The sequence below is a fragment of the Pelecanus crispus genome, chromosome 5, assembly GCF_030463565.1.
Source record: "Pelecanus crispus isolate bPelCri1 chromosome 5, bPelCri1.pri, whole genome shotgun sequence".
Taxonomy (NCBI): domain Eukaryota; kingdom Metazoa; phylum Chordata; class Aves; order Pelecaniformes; family Pelecanidae; genus Pelecanus; species Pelecanus crispus.
In genome coordinates, this window is record NC_134647.1 from 33594474 (window position 1) to 33619047 (window position 24574).

Consider the following 24574-nt stretch of genomic DNA (forward strand, 5'->3'; position numbering starts at 1 on the left):
GTTTTATAACTTAAGTGCATCTTGATTCAGGTTTGTTTTATTTGGCTTTATTTTTTGATCTCTTGTACTCTACATGTATTTATTTCTGTTAGAATTTTTCATTATATTTCCTAGGCTTTTACAGTACAGTTTGTTGTATTATCCCTGCTCACTGCAGGGGGGTTGGGCTAGATGATCTCTCAAGGTCCCTTCCAACCCAAAGCATTCTATGATTCTATGATTCTAAGTGGTGGGGTCTCTCCACAAAGATTGCTAATTACTAGGCTACTGATCTGTTACAGTTACTGCCTGTATAGCTGTCTGCTTACATTTTCTTGTGCTCCTTAGTCTCATGATCATTTTGTCTTAGATCATACCTATTTTGAGATAGTGAGCTTCTATGTTTATGCAGTATGTTTAAAGAAGTAGCTGGTAAGTGTTATTGTGTTACAAATAAATGTGCAGCATAGACTGTTAATCTTGTTATTTATATAAACTCTGTATAGTTTGACGCTTGGTTTCAGACATTGGCCACTACTGATACTCAATGTGAACTATGTATTGTGGAGTCGTATATACGAGGAAAAAGCTATCCTTGAACTGTGTGGCTTTAAGACAAGAGACACCTCTGCCTTGTGAAACTGTTTAGCTTTGTCATTTGATTAATCCTATTATTCAATTTCAATTTGAGTTATACTAGGAACTTGAATTTAGCTTTCTATTATTAGCCTGCTGACTGTGTCCATCACAGAAAGCAGAAATTTCTATGTCCAATTATATCCTATGACATAGAACCCCAAGTCACATCTGTCAGCCCAATAAGTCACTGCAGGTAACAGTAAGATTCAGGGCAAATTCTGTAATTTAGGTGGAGTAGATACTTGCAAATAGGTGGGATGTCTTGGATTTTTCTGCAAGTATAAAGTGTCCTACTATAGCAAATCAGAATAGTTATTCCTTCTTTTTACAGAAATTTATTGGGTTTTTTTTAAATTATTATATGCTTGCTTGATGTTTAATTAGATACGCTGTGAACAGTTTCTTGAGGAACTGAAAAGCTACTCTAAGCAAGTTGAAGAACTTAGCACATTTGGAGATATTCAGGAAGTCAACAGGTATTTGAAGAAAGCTCAAGCATTAAATACAAAATTGGATCTTGCTGCTAACAAGGTACAGATTGTAGTCTAAACTAGTCCAATAGTACAAATTGTGAATCTTAATATTTGTGTTATCAGAATCAACAGTTTGCTTAATAATGCAGTTACTGAGATGTGACAAAATAATTCTTAATTCAGCTATGAAATACATTTACATGATTTGTGATTTTAAACTGCAGATTTACTGAGCACAGTAATTTGTTACTACGTGGTCTTGAGTTAATACGGCAGCAATTTGCATAGTGAGAGAGTGGATTAAGTTTATGTAGGTTTGCATAGAAATTAGATTTTTATGTTCTTGGAAGTGCAGTTCCTGATGCTCATTATTACTTCCTGTCTGTTAAAGCCTCCATGGTACTGCAAGTTATAGAGGAATACCCAGGTACCATTTTAAACCTCTAACTATATTTCTCTATTGACTGGCATGAATGCTGAGCTGTTACTCTTAAAGATTGCTTTAACTGCAGTCAATGGCAGGAATTACATAATAGACTGGCTTAGTAACTCAAAACTTAATTTGAAGGTTCTTGAAGACACCAGAATCTTCCCTAATCCCTGTGGTAAGGGCCTGGTATCACGGACTTTGTTTGTATTTCAGACCTCACTTATTTCTCAACAGATTGAACAGTTTAATTCAGAAGAAGAGTCCTTTGGATGGCCAGTATCTCAGTACCCTCAGCATAAAAACATCCGGAATAGTCTTGCTCCCTATCTTCGTCTCTATGATATGACTGTTGAATTCAACAGAAAACACAAAGACTGGACAGAGGGATCATTTACAGAAGTGAATCCAGACAAAGTAGAGGTGGATGTAGGAAACTACTGGCATGGACTGTATAAACTAGAAAAAGCCTTCCACAATTCTCCAAATGCATTAGCAATAGCAAGACAGGTTAAATCAAAAGTAGAGGAATTCAGATGCCACATTCCTCTAATTCAGGTCATTTGCAATCCTGGTTTGCAAGAAAGGCACTGGGAAGAGATGTCAAAAATTGCTTGTTTACCACTGTCTCCTTCTGAAGACTCAAATGTATTGTCATATATTAACTTGCATCTTGAACCATTCCTAGAGAAGTTTGAGACCATCAGTGAAACTGCCAGCAAAGAACATTCACTTGAGAAAGCTTTAACGAGAATGATTTCTGAATGGGATCAAATGGAGTTCACTCTTCTTCCCTATAGAGAAACAGGAACCCATATTTTGTCATCGGTAGATGATATTCAGATGTTACTGGATGACCACATTGTCAAAACTCAGACTATGAGAGGATCTCCATTCATTAAGCATTACGAAAACAGAATAAGGTAATTTTTTTTTCTAATAGAAAGTCACCAAGTAATGTTACCAAATAAGGAATTTTTTCTGCTTAATCTAAAGCATAGGGACTTCAAATGCTTTTGTTTATCCTCCTTAAGCAGAGAATTAATCTCATTTTAAAGGGCTAAAGCTTTTGTCCTATGTCAAGCTACACACTATTTAATCCTGTAAAGTTGATTTTTACTTTTAATTAATGATATGGGAAGTGCTAATGCATCAGAGAGGTTGCTAAATATTTTTAATGCACTCTGGTACTTTAAGTACCAGATGCATCACAACATTACCTTTGTTTTACCAGATAAAACATATCGGAGGTATAGATGGAAAGGTTGTAGACTAAGAGTATATAGTCTAAGCTTTCTACCTAAATTATAAAGCTACTGAATCTTTTAGCTTTTCAACAATTAAAAATGCTAGGGCATGTATGTAAGGGAGATGAAGAAAATGAAAACACGACAAATTTCAGGGAAGTGATGAAAGATACTTTTTTCCTAATGCCGAAAATTAAATTCCAAAACATAGCATTGCGTGTTAAAAATTCTGTGCTTCCATCTTTGAGCATAGATTTTACTAGATACTCAATAGATCTAGTACTCAATAGATACATAGATTACTCAAGAAATACTTTGCTCACTTCTTAAATACCCCAAACATAGCATATTGTGGAAAACCAAAAATCTTTCATCTGAAGTTTGGCTATAATTATCTAGCTATATAGGCACCTCCAAACTCCCATTAACCTGCAAAAATGGTATTTCCATTTTCAGCACATATTCAATAAATATGAATACATAAGTACATATACATACAGGTACGTTCCAATAAGTATTCATTCTCTAATTACTACTGTACTATAGTATCAGAGTTCCTTCCTCATTAATGTAAAATGGTAGGGTTTGCCTATTTAGAAAGAGTAAGCACACCATGGTAATTTCATCAGAGGTTTTTGGTGACTGACAGCATTTGTAATAATACCAGGTATTACTATTACTTCGCAATTACACAATGGTTGTTTTCTCAATAACTCAAAAAAGCATGTAGAATTCTGGATTGCTGCCAGAGATTATTCTAAATTCCTCGTCTTAATTTTTGTGTATTTTTGGTGTAAGCAAATTAACTGACCTGCCTAACTTTCCTCTTGGGAAGCTGCATGTTTCTCTACCTCTTGGTAGAAGCAAAATCACCAGAGATGAAGTAGTACCAATACCTAAAAGATGAAAGAGGGACTTTGGGTAGAGGAGAAGGTACATGCAAGCAAAGCTGTCTGTTGTTTAGAATCTGTGGCAGGTAAATGAAGGGAGGAAGAAGTTAAGTATGTTTTCACATGTATCATTTTACAGATCTCAGTACAGCCCATGTACAAGTGTCCTGTTGAGAAAATTATTGCCATGGTTCATTTATACAATATGTATTTTAACAGCATGCACTTTTTATAATAATTCTATCTGTACTGTCCAGTGGTGTGCAAGTTGTGAAAAATGATACTCACTGGTTTTATGTAGGAAAGAAGAATATATGTATATACTTGTTTATTGGATTATAAATAGCATTTTATTTTTATATATTTTTTGCAAATTGCTTATGTCAGTGAATTAGGAATACCAATGACATTAGAGAACTGATAATATCACATCTGTCTGATATTGGTGAGATATGGCCAAATGGTGGTGTTAATAATTTTAAAATTATGCAGAAAATTGAGGAGACCTAGAAAAAATGATAGATGAAAGGATATTGAATTTTTGGCTGTCAAAAGGAAAGACTGAATAGCTATTGAGTTATAATGTGTACCAATAGTGGTGTGCAGTAATATTGAAAGACTCTTTAATCTATCAGATGAATGTGTTCAACATCCACATTTGGAATTTGAAGTCAAAAATAAAATGTGACTTAACCATTGGTCTATTTACTACTTGAAATCTTTTAATTAAGACCACATGTCTTTTTAGGACAATGTCTACATATTTTTGGTTTAGTAGTTTAGGTTACTTTCATGTCTGTCTTTTGCTATCTCAGTCTGTCTATCCTAGCAAACAGTTAGAAATAGTAGTCTGGGCTTTGGTATATGCCAGAAACCAGATTCAGTACTCAACTGAAGTGAATTTGTCCACAGATACTATTACATGCTAAAGTGTGTGCTAGGTTTATTCACTGTTAGTCTATTTATTGGATTAACCTAGTTCATGAAATCCTACAATCAACCTTACAGATGATGCAGAAATTAATGTAGACTTTGTTATGCAGGAAATGAGGCTAGGTGAATATGATATTCAGCTGAAATCTTAAAACTTACACCTGTTGCATTTGCTGAATATGCAAATTGCCAAAAAAGATATTAGCAGTCTGCTGGAAATGTTTTACTGGAAGTATCAATTAATGCATTTGAACTAATGCTATTTTATAGGGAATGGGAAGGAAAGCTGTTGTTGGTACAGGAGATCCTGGATGAATGGCTGAAGGTTCAGGCTACTTGGCTTTACTTGGAGCCAATTTTCAGTTCTCCTGATATCATGGCTCAGATGCCAGAGGAAAGTAGACGATTTAGTACTGTGGTTAAGACTTGGAAAGACCTGATGAAATCAGTTTTTCAGGTAAGTACTGCTGTCTTAATAGAGCGAATTTGCAGTATGTACCAAAAAAAATCGCTTCTGATAACGCAGTAATCTGTTTTCTGTTTCATCTTAGCCCCCTTCCTTAGATTCTTTTAAAAATTATTTTGCAGAACTGTTTCACATAGAATCATAGAAGCATTGATCAGGAGGGGCCACTGGAGTTCAGTTAGTCTGACTTCTTTCTAAAAGCAGAACTTTTGCCAGCACCTACATCAGGTCAGCCACAGCTTTGTTTAGCCAAATTTCGAAAATCTCCAAGGACAGAGATTTCTTGCAGATTACCTCCAGAGACTTCAGTGCTGCGATACCTTCCTAGTGAATATTTTTTTCCTAATATCCAAGCTGAACCTCCCAAGCAAAGATTTGTACTTGGTGCCCCTTGTTGCCCAGCTGTTGCTGCTGAGAAGTTGGCTCTGTTTTTTTTTTCAATTGCCCTTCATGTAGTTCCTTGCTACAGTTAAATTCTACCTTAATTTCCACTTCATCAAGCTGAACAAGTCCAGCTCTCCCAGCCTCTTCTCACAGGCCATGTGCCATTATGGTGAGTAAAATTAAGCAGCATAAAAAGCAAAGTAACATAGCAATGATCTTGGCACTGTAGGTCAATTGACATGAATCAATGAAATTTGACACTGATTTTTCCTCGAGGAAAAATGCTGTTTATTTGCATGTTGAATAGTAGAGACGCCTCTGTACCTTTCAACTGTTTAGATATTTAACTTGCTTCAAAAATACTATTCTGATCTACTATAAATCAGTACATAAGGCAGTTGTCAGACACCATCACTGCACACGTCTGGCAGTTCAAAATGATACTGTCTTGCCAATCTGCTTCTTATTTGACCCTTTCCAGAAGTTAGCACTGTTATTAGGATCAATTGATGAGATTATATGAATGCTCTTTGCTTCAGTAGTTAGATGTTCTCAGCCTCAGATCGGGTTAGATTGGCTATATTTGCCAGCCTAAATGGATGAAGAACACTCCTGCAATCTCTTCTGTTGACTGTGCTGAGAGGCAATATCTTCTAGCAAAGAGGAGGTACTAGTTAGGGAAGACGTAACACCTGAAATTGGCACAGCTGATTCTTCAGCAGTTACATGATCAATGGTCTGAATGCATACTCTACAAATTCTGTTCCTCAGAGAATGACCAGTTACCTAGTAATTCTGGTAATCCTATTATGTAATTAGAATGATTCTCAGAATGATGAGAAAAAGCTGCATTCATTCTGAAAAAGTTCCCTAATATCAAGGGCATTTCTAGTAAGATGTTGCATTTTTAATATTGTTTTTAACTGGGCTTACTAAACTATTCAACAGGCTTGAGAGGATTTATGAGGTCCACTGTTTTCCAGGGTAGGGACATAAGGTGGTTGTTTGAAGGAAAAACTTAGAAGCTTTGTTTTCATCTGTCTCACGCCTTTGCAGAACTTTCAGAGATCCATTATGTCATTAGGGCAAATGCTAAATCTTCACTCAGTCTGAAATCTTTTGGTTTAAGCTCTGTTCAGATTGCAGATATGGTCTTAATCTAGGAGTACACAAAATGTGTCGTACACAAAAAGAAGCATTTGCTTAATTTCCTGGAAATTCAGCTTGATCACTTAAAGTTATTTTTCATTTTTTATTCTCTTTTTATTCTTTCTCCTTCCCTTTCTCTCCCTCCCTGTCTCCCTCTCTCTCTCTTTTTCTCCTTCTGTCTTACACTCCCCCACCTTCTTGCTCTGTTTTTCTTCTGATTTAGAAGAAAATCAGGAATTTATCCCATAGAGCTGTGAAATCAATAGTATTAATTTGAGGGAAGAAACTGGGTAAAAATAAAAAAGGGCAAGAATTTCAGAATTTAGTTGAGTATTATATATGTGCTGAATGATCTGTTTTGATAAAAGCTAATTCAGATATTCAGTGCTAGTAAAATTTTTTGAATGTGATGTATGTTATCACTGGCAGAAAAAAGAATCATCTTTTCTTTGTACAGGAGAGGGTAAGCGCCACAATAGAAGTTTAACAATCTAAAGTTGATTTTGGCTAAACAAGTAGGCACTATTTTCCAGAAGATGGCACTCTGTTTCCGCAAATGCAATGTTTGAGTTTCATGGCTTAAAAGAATTCTCTTCCCCCAGTCTATATGAATGGTCTTTCTTAAAGCATAAATCTAACTTGAGTCTGTTCATGCTTTTTTGCATTTATATGCCATTGTATTATAAAATTGCTTTGTATTATAAAATTATAAAATTCCTTTATTTGCTTAGCTTTTCACCACAAATTTGAATAATCATATATTATTCCTTCATTTTAAATATCTAATTTAAGCAGTGCACATTAATGAGGGTTAAATTACGTAGTAGTTTCATTTCCACTTCCTGTAAATTTTAAAAATATCTAGGATACAGAAGCTCATTTGTCTTTGTGGGGAAGAAAGAAAAAAAAAAAAAGGCAAGAAAAAAAAAATCCCAGGCTACAACCTGTGATATGTTAAAAATTATATTTAGAAACTAGAGTTAGTGATGGTCTTAACAAGGTATTCAAACTATTTTTATACACTTCATTTATACTATTTTCTTGATACAGTTTTTTCTCCTAATTGACACTGACAGTGGCACTAACAAAATAAGTTACACTGGTGTTTTGAATGACTGAGAATGATGGCATTCCCTTTTTTAATTCATGTCTTAGCAGAACTGTAAATAGGAAATTCATGTTGAAGCATAAATTATTTTTTTTCTGACTTTTTCCTCATATGAAAGGAAAAACAAGCAGGAAGTATCCCATTTATAAAACTGGCAACACAGCTTTGATTTGCTTTACCAGTTGCACTTATTCTACTTGCTGATGATAAATATGTTACGAAAAGGAACAAAACCTCTTTCTATTGACAATGTATAGTTATACAGCTGTTTGTGCATTAAAAACTGTTTTATAAAACCAATTATGAATTATGTTTGTATGCTGACAGCTTGTCTATGCATAGATGAAAAGTATATGTGGTTATTGAATTCGTTCTGGTTTGGTATGATACAAGAGGCAAGTAACAGAAGGTAAATGTATTTTATGTACAAAGGAACACTATGATTATCGTATTAGGAAGGTGCACCCCCATGCAGATCAATTAGGTAAACATACAGTTCTGGGGTTTTTTCAGTAGATTGGAAGTATATGCGTAACATGAGCAGGGAATTGAAGGAAAGCTGAATGCACGTTGCAAATATTTTCAAAATGTTATGAGTTTTTGAACTGAAACTGAACTTGGAATTTATTATTAAATTCTCCAAACTGAAGCTGAACAGCAGTCAGGTTACTGGGTCAAATCTGCATTGTTATCCTGTGAGGGGTTTGTTTCTTACAGATACCTTTTGCATCTTCTGGGCTTTGCACAGCAGTCTAGCCTGTCCCTCCTCATCTGTCCCTTGCAACATGAGTCACCCATACTTCTGCTCTGTGAGACTGTGTTGTTCTGCAAACCCTGTCGGGGACTTCTCTAGGTGGGACATTCTTTATTTGTAATGGTCTCTGACAAAACTGTTCCTAGTGGAAATAGTCTAGGTACATCTTTGATTTCTGCTGTCCATTGTTGGAGTATTCTTTGTTGCTACTGTCAGCAATTCTTACAAGCTGTCAGTAGATTGACTAGTCTGAAATTCTCCCTAATCTCTTTGGTGTTTCTTATGGTTGGATATACCTGTGTCTTTTTTTATTTTAATCCTGCATATGTGTTCTATGTTGTGTCCTTACAGGTGCAGATTCACTGGCCAGAGCAGAGGGGAGCTAAGGGTTGACTAACATTTCTAGTTAGCTGTTTCCATCTCACCTGTGGTCATTCTGGCTCCATTCAAATTCTGGGGAAATGCAGACTGGTTTAGGTGGTAAAGGAGAAGCTATGGCAGAAGCTATGTTCCCAGACTTTGGGAAGTGGAGCAGGGGACTGGGATTTATCACTCTCCATTTCCTTGCCAGGACTTTGTCATTATAGAACATTATGTATTGCAACACAAGTGGGTTTGAATCTTCACGGTTAACAAGTCAATTAATGTACTGGCGCGGGCCTGAACTCGAATTGAACTAGAATAAATTCAGTCACAGATGAGCCCAAGCCCATACTGGAACTGAGTAGAAGCATTTGCTTGGTTTGACTTCCACAGTCATAAATCTGCATAATCTCCTACTTTTCAATGTGTGTTGTGTTTTCCTCCCAAAACCCCATACTTGGTGAGCATTAAAAAATGTAATGATGATTAGGCTATAAATTGGTCATAAGGCATATTAAATGCTAGAACCTGGTGTTCAGACAGATGTACTTCTTTAAAGCTTCTCATCTCGGCAACCTTTAGATCTTTTGCAAAGTCTTTTTTGTGTTTGTATTAGTTGAGATAACTTTCATGTTATGCAGTAGCTTTCCTAAGCATTTACATTCATTTAATTTGAGAGGTTAATTTAGAAAGCACTAGAAAGAATTTGGAAAGAACTATATGTCTTAATATATTTGTGGTAGATTGAATTGATTTACAATTAGTAAATTGTAACCCTGAGAATGGTTTGAGTAAAGCAGAATTTGAAATAAAGATTCGTTTTGCTTAAGACTTCCTGCAGTGTTGTCTGGTGATTTACTTGAGAAGTCATTAACAATTTTATCTGGAATAATTTCTTTTCCAGGACAAACATGTGCTGACAGTAGTAATAATAGACGAGATGTTGGAAAAACTGAGGAAGTGCAATGAATTTCTGGAGCTAATTCTCAAGGGACTTAATGAATATCTAGAGAAGAAGCGCTTGTTTTTCCCCAGATTCTTTTTTTTGTCTAATGATGAACTCCTTGAGATTCTTTCAGAGACCAAAGATCCTACTCGGTATGGTAATATTTAATAGATGTATTTGTGACTCACAGTGCATGCAGATAGTCTTGTCATATTGTTTCTCTGAGCCCAGAACGCTCTTTTTTTCCTCACTGAAAATGATGGTATTAAGTATCTACTTGGTTAGATTTTACAATAGGTAAACGCAGAGTAATTTTTAATATAGGTAATTAAATTCAGTTCTGTTTTCTAAACTAGTAACCCTTTCATACACTGGTTTTCAGAAGAATCAGAAGTCCATATAGTAATTAATGGTGAAATTAACATACCTGATTTTTCCCAGTAGAAAATCGAGCATCAGATGGAACCTGTATACCACTGACTTGAGTTTTACCTTTTTAGGGGCAGTCCTAATTATTTCAGATTTTTTTTCCTGTATTTTAACTCTCTCTGGGTTTTCTACTCCCCAACCTCATTGAGGGTTAAACTGCAAAAAGTGTAACTCAGTATAAGTCCTTCTTATACTGAGTGGAACTAACTCTATGAAAATTCCTGCAGAAGCGATCTTGTTAAGTAATATAGCCTTTGCTATAAGCAGAGAAACTGGGGTTTGATTCCCAATATGCAGACTTGATAGCATGCAGTAAGTGCAGTGCAAGGTCATGCAAAAATAAGAATGAAAATAAGTAATTAAATGCCAGCTCAATTACAGAGAAATATTCATACAGTACAATAAACAGGGCAAGAAATCTTGTGAAGAAAAAAATCTTAAAAGTTTTTTTGGTTATTTATTACAAGCTATTGTGTTAAGGTTGTACTTGGTTGCTTTACTCAAACTCCTTAATGTTTATTATAGTTTGCTGGGAAGGTATAAATAATGGAATTTTATGTACTGTAGGTGGATTAGCAGTTAAAGAAAGAATACTTGTTTATCCTTACTAGTTTATATGTTACATAGACTGTAAGTAATTTTTACATATTTAAACTGATCTTCAAAAAATATTGTGGTAATATCTTGCAGGGGCTAGTGCACTAGAATTATTGTTGAGGATAAACTTTTTTTTTTAACAAACTTAAAATGATCTTTTAAGTAAATTGTTCAGAAATATATATTTTTTTAATTAGATCTTCTTTGGTAGTATTGGCAAGAAAAAATTGTCAGAAGCTGTTTAATAGTAGTTTTGTTTTCTAGGGTACAACCTCACTTGAAAAAGTGTTTTGAAGGAATTGCAAGAGTGGAATTTACTGATGTATTAGATATTACACACATTAAAAGCAGTGAAGGAGAGACTGTGGAACTCATAGAGACAATCTCGACATCAAAAGCTAGAGGTCAAGTTGAAAAATGGCTGGTTGAACTGGAGGCAGCTATGCTGAAGTCTGTCCACAAGGTAACAAGTTCTAACCTCTTATTTTCTAGGCTAATGTCATTCAGCATTGATTTCTTCAGTAAACATTAACGTATACTGGAATCACTTTTTATTCTTTGCATCTAGCATAAACATGGAAAGTATGAATTCAGTCTTTGAAGGTTATATCTTCTTTTTTAGTTCTGGTGTCAATTTCTGGTTGTAAAATTCTCTAAAATTCTTTAAATAGTAGAGTCAAAAACATTCATGCCAAGAATTCTTTTGCCAGAGATTGTCCTACACTTGATGTTGTATTAAGGGACAAGATTAAACTGAAAGATTGCCCATGGTTTTTTTTAATGTTCCTCTTAATTCTGACTAGCTTAATGAAGACCCTTAACTTACCTTTTCACATTGTATTGTTCTAGTCTTTACAGTGTCTCATCATTGTGTCATATATTTAACCATCTCAGTCTTCTTTTTTGTGGTCCTTTTGAATGTCAAGTGGTAATTAAATGTGCACACACTTTCCCTGACACTGTCTTACAGTACAACAGTTTAATTATTGTAGTGGCGTATCAGTACAGAAGAAAGTGAATAACCTGATATATTTGGTACTTATCAGACACAGACAAACTGAGCTGCATGAATACAAAATGGTTAAGCACCATTTGTTTGCATTTAGCCTTGACTACAGAATTTTATAATGATCTAAACCAGATAACATTTACATAGTTTTAATGTCAATATAGACACATTTTTCCCTCATAAATCTATTTTTTTTATTGATGCTATTGTATGTATAGATTTTTAAAAGCAAAGAACCTTGAAACTGCAAAACAAATGGCAGATTTTCACTCAGGTAGTTTACCCTGCTTGTCTGAGGAGCTGTCTAAATTTATTGAGGAGTTTGTTGATAATAAGACTTTATTCTTGCTTGGGTTTTGTTAATGGCAAGAAAATAACCTGCTGGTATAGAATTGAAGTTTTTTTCCAGTGCAAGTTTTGATTTTGCTGGGATTATCCTTGAGTGGCGCTAGAACCAGGTTAATCACTCTATTATTAGAAAATACACTTGAAGTTAAATATAAGTTTAAATAATACGATCTACAAAATTAAAAGCTGTGGGTTTTTACTAGAATGAATACATGAAAAAACTTTCAGTTTGGGATATTACTTCTAACTAAATGGTATTTATACTTGTTTTCTAGTTTTGTTGTAGATGGAGCTAGGAAATTTTAAGTATCTGATGGCAAGAATAATTTTAGAACGTTGTGAAATCAGTTCTCAGGAATTTTGTGTGATCACTTTGCTCATATTATGACATTTTGGGGTTTTTTGAGCTTTGTTTAAAGATTTGCTTGCAAGATGTCAGAATTATAGAGTTAAATTTGAGGCTGAATCATAGAATGTTTGGGGTTGGAAAGGACCTTTAGAGATCGTCTGCCCAACCCCCCTGTGGTGAGCAGGGACATCTTTAACTAGATCAAGTTGCTCAGAGCCCCGTCCAACCTGACCTTGAATGTTTCTAGGGATAGGGCCTCCACTGCCTCTCTGGGCAAACTGTTCCAATGCCTCACCACCCTCATTGTAAAAAATTCCTTCCTTATATTCAGTCTAAATCTACCCTCCTTTAGTTTAAAACCATTACTTCTTGTCCTGTCACAATAGGCCTCACTAAAAAGATTGTCCCCATCTTCCTATAATCTAGACGCTGATTTATTTTTTATTCTCAGTAATACAACCTAACCTAAATTAATGCTGAAGCTGAACATTACCTGTTTTCATATGTAGTTACAGTGTGCTTTTTCCTGTCTAGGTCATTGGGGATGCACTTGAAGCTTATCCAAAAACTCCACGTGTTAATTGGGTAAGAGAGTGGCCTGGACAAACAGTTCTTTGTGTATCCCAAACTTTCTGGACAATGCAAGTACAGATGTCTATTAGAAATGGCCAAACGGTAAGAATATTTTAAGTTTAAATTTATGTCAAATTGTTACAATGTAGCAGTAAATCATACCTTAGTAATAATGTTGTTGGATGAATAGGTGTTCATGTTCAACATAATAATTCATCTTTTGAGTATCTCCTTTAAAGATCTACCTGAAATGTGATCCTTGAAGACTTTAGAAGTTAGTATTTCTTTTTGGATATAGGCACCAATGCTTCTGCACTGTGTCAGAGTGCATTCTATTTAGCTCAACATGTAGATTACATGTTTCTGTGAAAGCAGCCAAGTGGTGTATTCAGCTGGTATGGCCTAGCATAGCTTGTCTGTCTCTGGTGCAGAAGTCTAATTTACCTTCATTAATGTTTAGTGCTTTTTATGAAGATGGGCTAGGACTAGCATTAGAAGATACATACGATCCTCACCCTTGTCAAATAATAAATATATATGCCTGACTGGTACAGAATTTGTAATCTATCAGCTAATGCTGGTGGGAATAAAGGCACTTAAGGAGTTGAATTAAGATTCAGAATACGTGTTTTGTAGAACTTTTCTTCTGTTTATCACTAAGTCTTAATGATCTCACCTGTTGTATTTGAAAGTGTTCCAGAATTGCCACCATCAGATGCAGCAGCTAGATTTTCATTCTCTGGTGTTTGGACAGAAAGAAATATCAAGTTTTTCACAGTTATGGATAAACTTACAACTTTGTGATACTTCATGATACTCTCCTTTTGATTCCTTTTTTTGCAATGACATGGTATCAATTGAAAGAACTTCTGCAGTATTGTATTTTTGGATTCTCCCTGTTCATATATAACTGAGCTGTACCACAAACACAAAGTTAAATCTAATCTTTAATCCATATATGGAGCAGCATAATATATATAAGGCTGTATAACACTTTCTGTTTATTCACAAGTTGAAGCAATGGCTCCTGGTAATAGTGGGTTTTTTGAGCAGCTGCACTTCTGACATGCAAGGAAAAGAAGCTTTCGAGTGTCTCGGAAGAGGGAATTAAAGGAAGAAGAGGACATTATCTGCTAATATAAGGAGTAAATCTTGCAGCAGATCGGAAAATTTGAAAAAGTTTTGAAAATATTTTCTTTTCCCAGTAATAAAGGAGATTCTCAGTTTCCTGGGGAAAGAAAGAAGGCTTCTACATATTCTGCACCATTTATTCTCAATTGCTGAAAGACTTTCAGGAAGCAGAGAAGACAGGAATTCTAATCTTAGAGATTTTAGCCAACCTCACCTTAATGAGTCTGTAGTTAGTTGTTAGTGAATAAAAAAGGAAGTTAAGCAAGGGTTAAATTAATTTGCTTTTGGGAATGTTTGTTACAGAATTCTGAGCCTAGACAAAAGCTCTTGTGCTGGTCTGTATCAAGCCTTTTCTGTACATGGGCATGCAGGGAAACCTGTCCTTCCTGTAGCTTTCACTCAAATTCTGTTGTAGTGGGAATTCTGCTCATCTGGCTTCAGCCCAAGAATCTTTGTTCTGCTGTGGGAAGGAGCTTGTATGTAGTGGAGCAGTGGAGAGGCATTTGCAACTTCTGACAATCTGTCACAAATCTGTGGCAGGGAGAAGAACTCTCAGTCCTACAGCTTTCAATATTCTTTCTCTTTTCCATTCCTACGTTTTATACTAGAGTATAAGAAACATGACAGACAATCAGTGACCACGTGAGAGGCCAGAAGTATGGCATTCTGCTTGAAGCGCTTCAGTGTTTTCTGGGACAGGATGCCAATATCATTTAAGTCACTCATTAATATTAAATATGTATTCACACATACATGCACATGCATACACACACACGCTCTCTTTCAAACATTTTTGAGTTAATTGTTTCCAACAAATAACTGTTGTACATAAATCAAAGGTGCAAATTTCATATTAAAACCAAATAATGAACTAAGAATCTGTACAAAAACAAAGCTGTTTCATAAATTTTGAGAGCATTGTCTTATGGACCATGTGCATTCTCAGTGAAATACAGTCATATGGTCAGAAGGATAGCACCAAGGAATGCTACTGATATGGGAGTTGAGGACATACTCTGTGCCTCTACTGACATCTCATGTTTGCTGAGGAAAGTTTGTTGGTAAGCAGGTGGGTTATTATCCCTGACTTGAGTGAGATATTTCAGATTTTGGTCAGAACTTCTAATGCAAGACTGTAAAAATTGAACTGCTTTTGAACTCTGTGTTTACTGCTTTCTTCTCATAAATAAAAAGAAGTCATACTAACCAGATGATTATCCAGACTTAATGTTTGGAAAATAACTAGCTGAGATGAGAGGTCTCAAATTCGTCATAATCTATGGAGGGTTACCAGTGTCAGTGTGTTTGGAAAGGAACAGCAGGCTAGCAGGGAGAAAAATCTAAACCAGACCTAGAGAAGTTTTTCTCCAGACGAATAGAAGGCATTCCTGTATAGAAACATGCTTTGGTGTGAATGTATTGCTAAGGTTAATTCTCACTTTTTTATTTCAATTCAGGAAGGCACTTCATCACATCTAAGTACTGTCATGATAGAAGTGCTTTCCTTAATTGGGCCTTTCCTGTTTACTAGCAACCTACTAACCTGAAAGAATCTATCAATTACTGTGTAAAAGAAATGATAAAGCTAACTGAACACAGACTATAACCAGAAGTCAACAAGCTGAAAAATTCCAGAAAAATGCATTTTCTTGTTAACTTTTTTGAATTATAGATGTGTTATTGTTTCTAACCGTTGTTGGACATAAGGTGTTTTTCTAATGTGACAGTGTCCCTGTGACAGTGTATGGTATACATGTAAGTAGATCTTTAAAACACCTGTGGTATTTTCCTTCTCTTAATGTGAAATGTATAAAAAGATAAGGACTATTTCCTGTGTTCCAGGAAGGAAATAATGTATGCTGTTTTGTTTCCAGATATGTATCATTAATGTTTTCCATATGCTTCTGTAAAAGTAGGAAAAAAACAAACCCAAAACCTTATTGAACTGCCAGTGAATGAAGGACATTTTACTACAATTATAGTGAGAAGCAACTTTTTAATACAAAGAAATAAAAGTACTATAAGAAAAAAAATCATGCCTTAGAGTAGACATGCAACTTCTTAACTTTTAAAAATTTTTGCAGGCACTAGAGGATTTTCTGGAACAGAATAATAGACAGATTGAGGACATTGTCACCTTGGTGCGAGGAAAGCTGTCTAAGCAGAATCGAGTGACTCTAGGAGCACTTGTTGTGCTTGATGTTCATGCTAGGGATGTTCTTGCATCTCTAGTAAGCAAGAAAGTCAAAGATGAGAGTGACTTTGAATGGTTAAGTCAGCTTAGGTACTACTGGGAGGTAAGTGATACCTCTCAATCCTATTAGAAGATAATTTCTGTTCACAGTTTTTCAATTTCTGCTTGCTTGCTGACACAGGGAATAGTTACACTACTATGGGAATTTCTGCTGATAAGAGAATACCTATAACCAATCACTTTATGGGTTGCTAAACTAGAATGGCCAGTAGCCAGATGCAAACAGTTTTTAATTAAAATTACTTTTTTCATCACTGCTGAGTCTCAGTACGTTTGCTGAGTTTGCAGGGGGTGTTACAGACAAAAATTGTTCACTCAAAGACTGTATTTTGGTTTTCTGATTCTGCAGGATACAGAATGCTATAGGGACGACAATTTTCAGTTAGAGATTTTGATCTGACTTATTGTCAATATTATTTTATTTGTACATTACATTTATTGGAAAAATAACAATGTTTGTACTGGATAGTGGTAAGATACAATATTTTACATTCATCAGGACAAGATTTCCCACAATACAGAAGACATTGCTTGTGAAATTAAAAAAAAATGTATATGTAGGGATCATACATTGGCATATCAGTCATCAGATTGACCATAACTACAGCTATTGGTCATGATTATTTCTGTTTACCTTTCAGAAAGTCCATTAACTTTCTAAGTAGCTACATAACAGTTTTTCTCTGCAATATGGTTAGTAGGATGTTTTTTTAGATAACAGTTAATGTAAAAAATGGTCTTTTTGTGTTGATACTTTAGTATCTATCAATTGGCTTTTTTTTTTTTTTTGAGTCACATTGAAACTAGTGTCCCAGAGCAATCAGTAGTCTACATGTAGTTGTTTCTTGTTTCTCAAGGAAATTGAGAAATAGTGTTGAGTTGTGGGTGTGGTTTTAAAAAAAAAAAAATCATTTAATCAATAAAATTAGTGCCTTATTTTTTAGGAAGGGCATCTACAAACAAAGATGATCAATGCTGGACTGAGGTATGGATATGAATATCTGGGCAATACCCCTAGGCTGGTTATTACTCCACTTACAGACAGATGCTACAGGTAAAACTCCAAGTTACTAAATGTACTGTATTAGCAAGAATTTATTTAGTTGAGATATTTTTGTTAGTCCTGAGAATAGATGACTACAGAATTGTATTTTTTATGTTCTAATAGACATAATTAGAATAGGATTTGTTTCTTTTGATGGAATAGAATTGGTCCTGTATGAATATTTTAATTTAAATTTGTGATAAAATGAATCTTTTGTGACACTATAATTAGTGATAAATTCCAAGAGGATTTAGATTTAGAAAGTGGAAAGTAAGCTATTCTCTATTGTGAAGGTCTAGTAAACTTCATACATTACTACACATTTGTAAACTACAGCTGGCCAGAAGGAAGTAAACTGTACCATCACTGGAAAACGCAGACATGAAACAAATTTTTAAAATTTTCTGGAAAAGTTAGAACAGCTGGAAAAATAGCATGAAAATTCTTACTTCCCCCCCCCCTATTATTTTATTTCCAGAACCCTATTTGGTGCACTACACCTACATCTTGGAGGTGCCCCTGAAGGTCCTGCTGGAACTGGAAAAACAGAAACTACAAAAGATTTAGCAAAGGCTGTAGCTAAACAGTGTGTGGTTTTCAATTGTTCTGATGGATTGGATTACCTTGCATTAGGAAAATTTTTTAAGGTTTGGATAAATCTTGAGGATCATATTCTCTATTACAATTAAAGCCCTTTAATTATTTTTGCACTTGAAGTCGTCTTAAGGTATTGCAAATATGTCTTTCTCCACTTCCAGGCTGCTATCTAATGCTAGTGTTGTGCAGATAGGTCTTACAGTAAGTGACAATCCAACCAAGGTATCAAAATGTTTTTTATGTGCTTTGAAAATGAAATACACCATAATGATTTTATTTGCTTTAAATAGGCAACATAGATACCATTTCCATGAGTGCATTTTTAATAGCTGATTGTAAATTTTAGGGGACTTGAGGTTTAACCTAAACTCTAAATAAGCTGGTAAGAGTCATTATGTTATACAAATCAAGCATGTATTCATTTTGATATTAGCCTGAGTAGACAGCTCTGTATTATGAAAATCTATCCTGAATGGACATCTGTGTTTTATAGTCCAGTGTCCTGGTTTGGTCTGGAATGATAAAAATAGAGCAAGTATGCTTTCCTCCCTGGCATTATTCTTACCTTCTGAGTCAGAGGTGGCATTGGAACAATGTGATTTGTCTTCAAAATTCAGCATGATGGAAGTTCACCAAAATAAGCTAAATTTAGAGCTTTTATTTAGAATGATGAAAGCAAAATTTTGTGTCTTAAATGGGAATTTTAGAATTACTGTTAACAAAGCATGAGATGCCATCAAAAGACTACCAGTGCTGCAGAGGTAGTACAGTAGCATTTGGGGAGCATATCTCAGCAAAGACCCATGAATTAACCAGAACTGTAGGAAAAGAGTATTCTTTAGTTGCACTTTAGGTAATGTGGTATGCCATAAGTTGCCATAACCAAATGGTTAATTTTAGCCATGCAGAAGTTCTTATGTTGCTTTTTGTCACTGTGAATCCTGTTAACATAGACACAAAAGAAGAGTAGGTTTTTTGAAGGCTTGTTTAGTGCTGAAATCTTCCCCCTTGTTCAGTTGCAAAATACTGACTATAAAGGTAAACATACAAAATGTGTGTGTTTGATATATGACAGAAGAATTAGGATTTTGGATTAGTTTGTATAGGGTTTTTTGTCTTTTTTTTTTTTTTTTAAAAGCAAACTTAGATTTTAAATTTCTGTAGTTCTTTTTGGAACAAATTCTATCTGCAGTGATTTTGTTTAGAAGTTAGTGCTCGGATGTATGTAAGTCCTTTCTATGCACATTAAAACTTTCTCTTATTGCAGAATTGTTTTGATCAGCATTTCCAAAATTAATTAGTCATATGTCTGTCTCTTCTAGGGTTTATTGTCTTGTGGAGCATGGGCTTGCTTTGATGAATTCAACAGGATTGATTTGGAAGTACTGTCTGTGGTTGCTCAGCAGATCTTTACTATCCAAAGGGGTAACCTATTATTTTAATTGTATCTTTCACTTATATATGACAAAGAATAAAGATGCAACAAAATCTGTCCAGCAATGACATTAGTTTTTATTTCTCCCTAGGCATTAATTCAGGATCTGATTTAATAGTATTTGAAGGAACTGAACTGAAACTCAACCCTACATGTGCTGTCTTCATTACCATGAATCCTGGTTATGCTGGGCGTTCAGAGCTTCCTGATAATCTTAAGGTATTATAACACTTGTCATTTTATTACTTTTAATAGCTAATACAGAAAGTAAAAAAAGAAATCACTTTTTGTCAAATACAGAAATTATTAAGAATACTTAATATTGGTTACCTTCAGTTTTTGATTACACTAGTGTAAAAATCATTTTCTCTCAGAAGAAAAAGAAATTAAAAAGGATAATGAGACTGAAAAATAGGAAAAAACTACATTTTATAATGTCAGGAAGTGGTTGCTTGATTCAAGGTCTGACTGTCAGGATAAAAAAAAGAAAGTTTAAAAACCACCCAACTTCATGTGTTTCTTGGCTGAGCACCTGAAAGTTAAAAAATTAAAAGGAACGCTTTATAGTGTACAACCAGTGAATAATGTCTTAATATTGAATAAAAATGTGGGGTTTTTATTAATTTCTGGGTTTTGTGATCTTTTGGTTTGATCTGAAGGGACTTGTTCTTTTAATGTAAGAGATTTCTATTCTGTTTAAGTTTATTACTGAGTGATTGTTGCAAGAGTGCTACATCCTTTCTTACCCTTTAAATGCATTTGTCCTATGTCCATAGAAAGAAAAGGAAATCCGAGCAAATATCTTCATAAATTAATAAAAATGTAGAAAAGTACAGTCTTTGTAAATATTTCTCAGAACTGTCTGGGAAGTTTACTCACTAACACATGGTATGAATACAAGATTCAAAAATACTACTTGTATAGATGAAAGAGGATAATTTTAAAAACTTTCTGGCAGAATACGAAACGTAGTGAAAGTTTTGTCTTTGAAAGTATTCTGATGCTTGTTTGGTAGAACAATGGTAAAATTGAAGCATAGGCTGCAGCTAAACAGTGCTAGTAGGAGTCTTGACAGCATCAACTTATTTGTGGCAGTTGTACTGCACTCCCAGAGCTTGTGGTGTTTTATCTGTTTTTCTTGTTAATCTTGAATGATGAAGACCTACAACCATGAGTTGTCACAATGGAAAATAAAGTATTCTAAGCGTTTATGGAAAGTCATTAAATATATTGTAGTCGTAATCATGATAGTTAAATTTAATTAGCTGTCACTGTATTAATGAAATAATAAAAAAAGAGTATTTTATGTAATTGTAGAAAAAAGTTGTATGTAATAATGTGGTATATTTTTTTCTGATGTGATTTTTTCATATACGTGTTTAATAGGCTCTCTTTAGAACAGTAGCTATGATGGTTCCTGATTATGCCATGATTGCAGAGATTGTTCTGTATTCTTGTGGTTTTGTTACTGCTCGACCTCTATCTGTAAAAATTGTAGCTACATATCGTCTGTGTTCAGAGCAGTTATCTTCTCAGCACCATTATGATTATGGAATGAGAGCTGTGAAGTCAGTACTCACCGCTGCTGGCAACCTGAAGGTACATGTTTTTTTGAATTTTCTTTATCATCCAATAACTTAATAACATGTCTCTTTCGTACCAAAAGGTACTCTATTCTACATAGTGGCAAGTAGCTGTTTAAAATTTCATCCTGTGATACCTATGAAAATGAAAAGGGTATGTATTGCGGCATAAGCTGAGGAAACTCAAGAAGAGATAAAGCTACTGGCCCATTCACCACACCACTTGTCACTGAAGGATGTGCCTATTAAGTGTGCTGGTTATCTTTCAAGAATTCTAGTTAAATGCAAATTTACTGAGTTGTTGGGCAAGTTGGCCACTGCTTTGCTCTGCTTTTCTTATCAGGTTCAGATGCCTTTGCCATAGTATGTGAACCCTTTCCGGTAACACTGGCTAATATCTGCCACATGTGACTTTGATCACTCTTCTTTCTTTAAGAAAAATGGTGTAGAACATAGTATTTTGTTTTGGCTTGCATTGTGGATGAATGCATACATTTTACTAAGAAACTAAGCTGGTGTTTTATTAATTCAGTTATTTTTATTTAGGTAGACTAGTATAATTTATAATTCTCTTCCATTCCAATTTATTTTTTCAACCTATAATCTTACTATTACAAAAAACCCTACAAAACGCCAAATCAATAACTAAGCTGTGTATTGTGGCAAAACAGGCATATGTATTTTTAATTTTTTTTTTTTTTTAACCTGGGAGAGAGATCTATATGCAAGATTTTAGAATTTCCACTTTGCTGAAGCGAGATGTTTTATGTCAAAGTAAGGAAAATTATCCTTCTTAGGAAGAAAATGACTACATCTTAGAAAGCAAAAAATCAATGGTTTGGGAAAAAATGTCATATCAAATTTATAGTAACACCCATCACTGGGCATAAACTAAAGTGAAATTGGCCTGACTATAGAAACCTACTGCAAACACCTTGATATGAATGTATAAACATACATCCAGAACATACGTTGTTATCAGTGGACCTGAACCTGCCAAAATAATTGCATAGATGCACAACAGGAAGTGTTCAGTAAAACAGGCAAGTTTAACATGTGTTTTTTGAAAATAGAAAAAATAACTAACACTATTTTTTATATTTTTTAGCTGAAATATCCATTGGAAGATGAAGAAATTTTGCTCCTTAGATCCATTACAGATGTCAACCTGCCCAAATTCTTGTCTCATGATTTACCACTGTTTGAGGTAGAAAACGTACAGATTTTTAGTAATGTAAAGAGCCTGCTAAAAATACTAGTTGATAAAAATATTATATAACAGGTTTATCAGAGAGATGGACCACAGACTTTTTTAATCTAGCCTGTAATTATTCTAAAAGTCTTAACTGTTCCTTCCTAGCAAATACAGTGAGTGTTTGGGTTTTGATAGTTTAGACCAATGAAAGTTTCTGCCAAGTCTACGGCTTGAAATGGTAACATACTACTTCTATATATAATGTATTCAAGATTGCAGAGTACTTTATAAGTATTCTTATGAAATAGGTAGGTACTAATAGTCTCCTCTTCATAAGAGAAAATTGGGATATTCATTTAAAACATGTGCAAAACAGTATATAGACTAAGTGGCCCACATTCATTCTTGTCCTGAGCTGATCTCAGTATGGAACTGAGCTGGAGAAAATGATCTGTAATTTGCTCCCCGATCTACAGGATGCACTAACACAGTCAGTCTGTGTCCTAGTATGTGCCATTTGGATTGGACTTCTGTTAGCGCAGGATAGGCATGTTTAATATATCTCTGATTGAACCAGATACGCCCAACACAAATGTGAGCTGTGAACTTCATTAGGAAGAGTTTACAGTTTCCTTTGGTAGCTGTGAGCTTTCTGTGTGCCTGTTAGAAAAAGATGACAGGATCTGGGCTGGTGTATATAGATGTTTGGAAATTGTGAAAACATTGTCCTTCATGTGTGCCTTTTTAAACATTAGTGGAAAGATCTTATTTGGAAAAAAAATTGTTTCTTCATATGCAGCCATGGGAATTTGTGTGCAATTGTACACTCACAATATCAAAAACTCTCACGAGTTGTTTTGGACAGTAACAGGTATATTTTAGCAGTCATATTAGTTGCAATTATAGTTTCAGTGCATAATACCTGTTGATACTAGTTCTGGAATAAAGTAGCTTTGTTTGGAATTCTTATCAGATACAGAAAGAATTATAAAAAGATTTAAGTTCAACAGTAGTAATGCAATTTAAAATTTTAAATATAATTTTAAGAACAATTTCCATATTTATTATGAGAAATATTGATTTCTTCCCTCAATTTATATATCACGCTTGAGAGAAATGGGGAAACACCCATGTCCTCCCTCATTCGTTTCCACTTTGCTGGTTTTGCCTTCGTTGTTCAGGTCTCCGGTGTAGTCAGGTACATCTGGCTTGAGATACACAGTAACTCTTCGGTGTTTATGTAAGACCATGCAAATGATACATGCTTTCTCTATCTTGTTTTGCTCAAAACTCTGCTTCACTTTGTTTTAAATTATTTCTAGTGGGTCCAGATTTTTGCATCTTTATTTTTAACACTTAAAAAAAGATTTTCCTTTAATAGTATCCTGTAGTATATTTAATTGGGCCTGTCATAAAGTTCTTTGGGCCCTAATAATGGGTTTGTTTATAAAAATGATCCTGCTCTGTTGTGGAGAAGACACTTTTGCCCAGCAGTACAAGTTATGCTGTGATACTAAATGGTTTCTTTTATTATGGTATTCCTCCATTTCCCCATATTTATGTCATCCATTTTGTAAGAAGGAAATTATTAATACTTTTTTTTTTTTCCTCTCATTGTCTTAGTTATAAAATCTAGTAGGCATAGAAAGACCATACTCTAGCACAAGTGTATAAATCTTTAATTCATTAACAGAGAGTGTGGAGAAAAAGTGCAGGAGATGACCAATGGAAATTTTACATCAAATGTGTTTCAGACAAGAAAAGCCACTCACCTTGAACACAGCTTGGTGTTTCTACTTGGGAAATATGATTATTTTCATTGGAAAAGCCCTGGTTTTGTCATAGTCAATTGTAAAATATGTCCCTGGTAGCACAGAACGTTAAACATGTATTTTCATACACTTTAATAAAACAAACACTTTAAGGTCAGGATGTGGTATGCTCATTAACGTGTTAACAGTGGAAACAAACTGTGCTAAAAGAAAACGAAGGCACACAGTAGAAACCAACATACATAGTAACAGGAAAAATGTCAAAATAATGCGATTCTAAGTTCACCAATAATTGCTGTCACTGTAATTTCTAAAGAATATGTTTTATTTTTAATGTATTTTCAGTAATCTTTGCTTTCTGAGTTGATCCCACAGTTCTTCTAGTTGAAATGGTAGCACAGAGATTCTTCTTGTCATTTGTAGTGTCTTCAGTTTATTCTGTATCTTTCTTGTTTTGTTGCAAGCAAAACTGCAGGATCTTTGCTTTTAAATTTAGATT

At 34.6% G+C, this 24574-nt stretch overlaps 1 protein-coding gene across 1 annotated transcript in view; it reads left to right on the forward strand.

The window, feature by feature from the left end:
• Window positions 1–24574, forward strand: part of DNAH7 (dynein axonemal heavy chain 7) — a 116003-nt gene that overhangs the window by 26059 nt on the left and 65370 nt on the right. Inside the window, exons 16-28 of the mRNA XM_075711559.1 lie at window positions 1003–1149; window positions 1756–2441; window positions 4859–5045; window positions 9717–9910; window positions 11049–11247; window positions 13025–13165; window positions 16279–16491; window positions 17393–17502; window positions 17972–18140; window positions 19413–19515; window positions 19617–19744; window positions 20912–21124; window positions 22217–22315. Of these exons, the coding sequence (XP_075567674.1) occupies window positions 1003–1149; window positions 1756–2441; window positions 4859–5045; window positions 9717–9910; window positions 11049–11247; window positions 13025–13165; window positions 16279–16491; window positions 17393–17502; window positions 17972–18140; window positions 19413–19515; window positions 19617–19744; window positions 20912–21124; window positions 22217–22315 (2589 nt within the window). The remainder of the gene's footprint in view (window positions 1–1002; window positions 1150–1755; window positions 2442–4858; window positions 5046–9716; window positions 9911–11048; window positions 11248–13024; window positions 13166–16278; window positions 16492–17392; window positions 17503–17971; window positions 18141–19412; window positions 19516–19616; window positions 19745–20911; window positions 21125–22216; window positions 22316–24574) is intronic.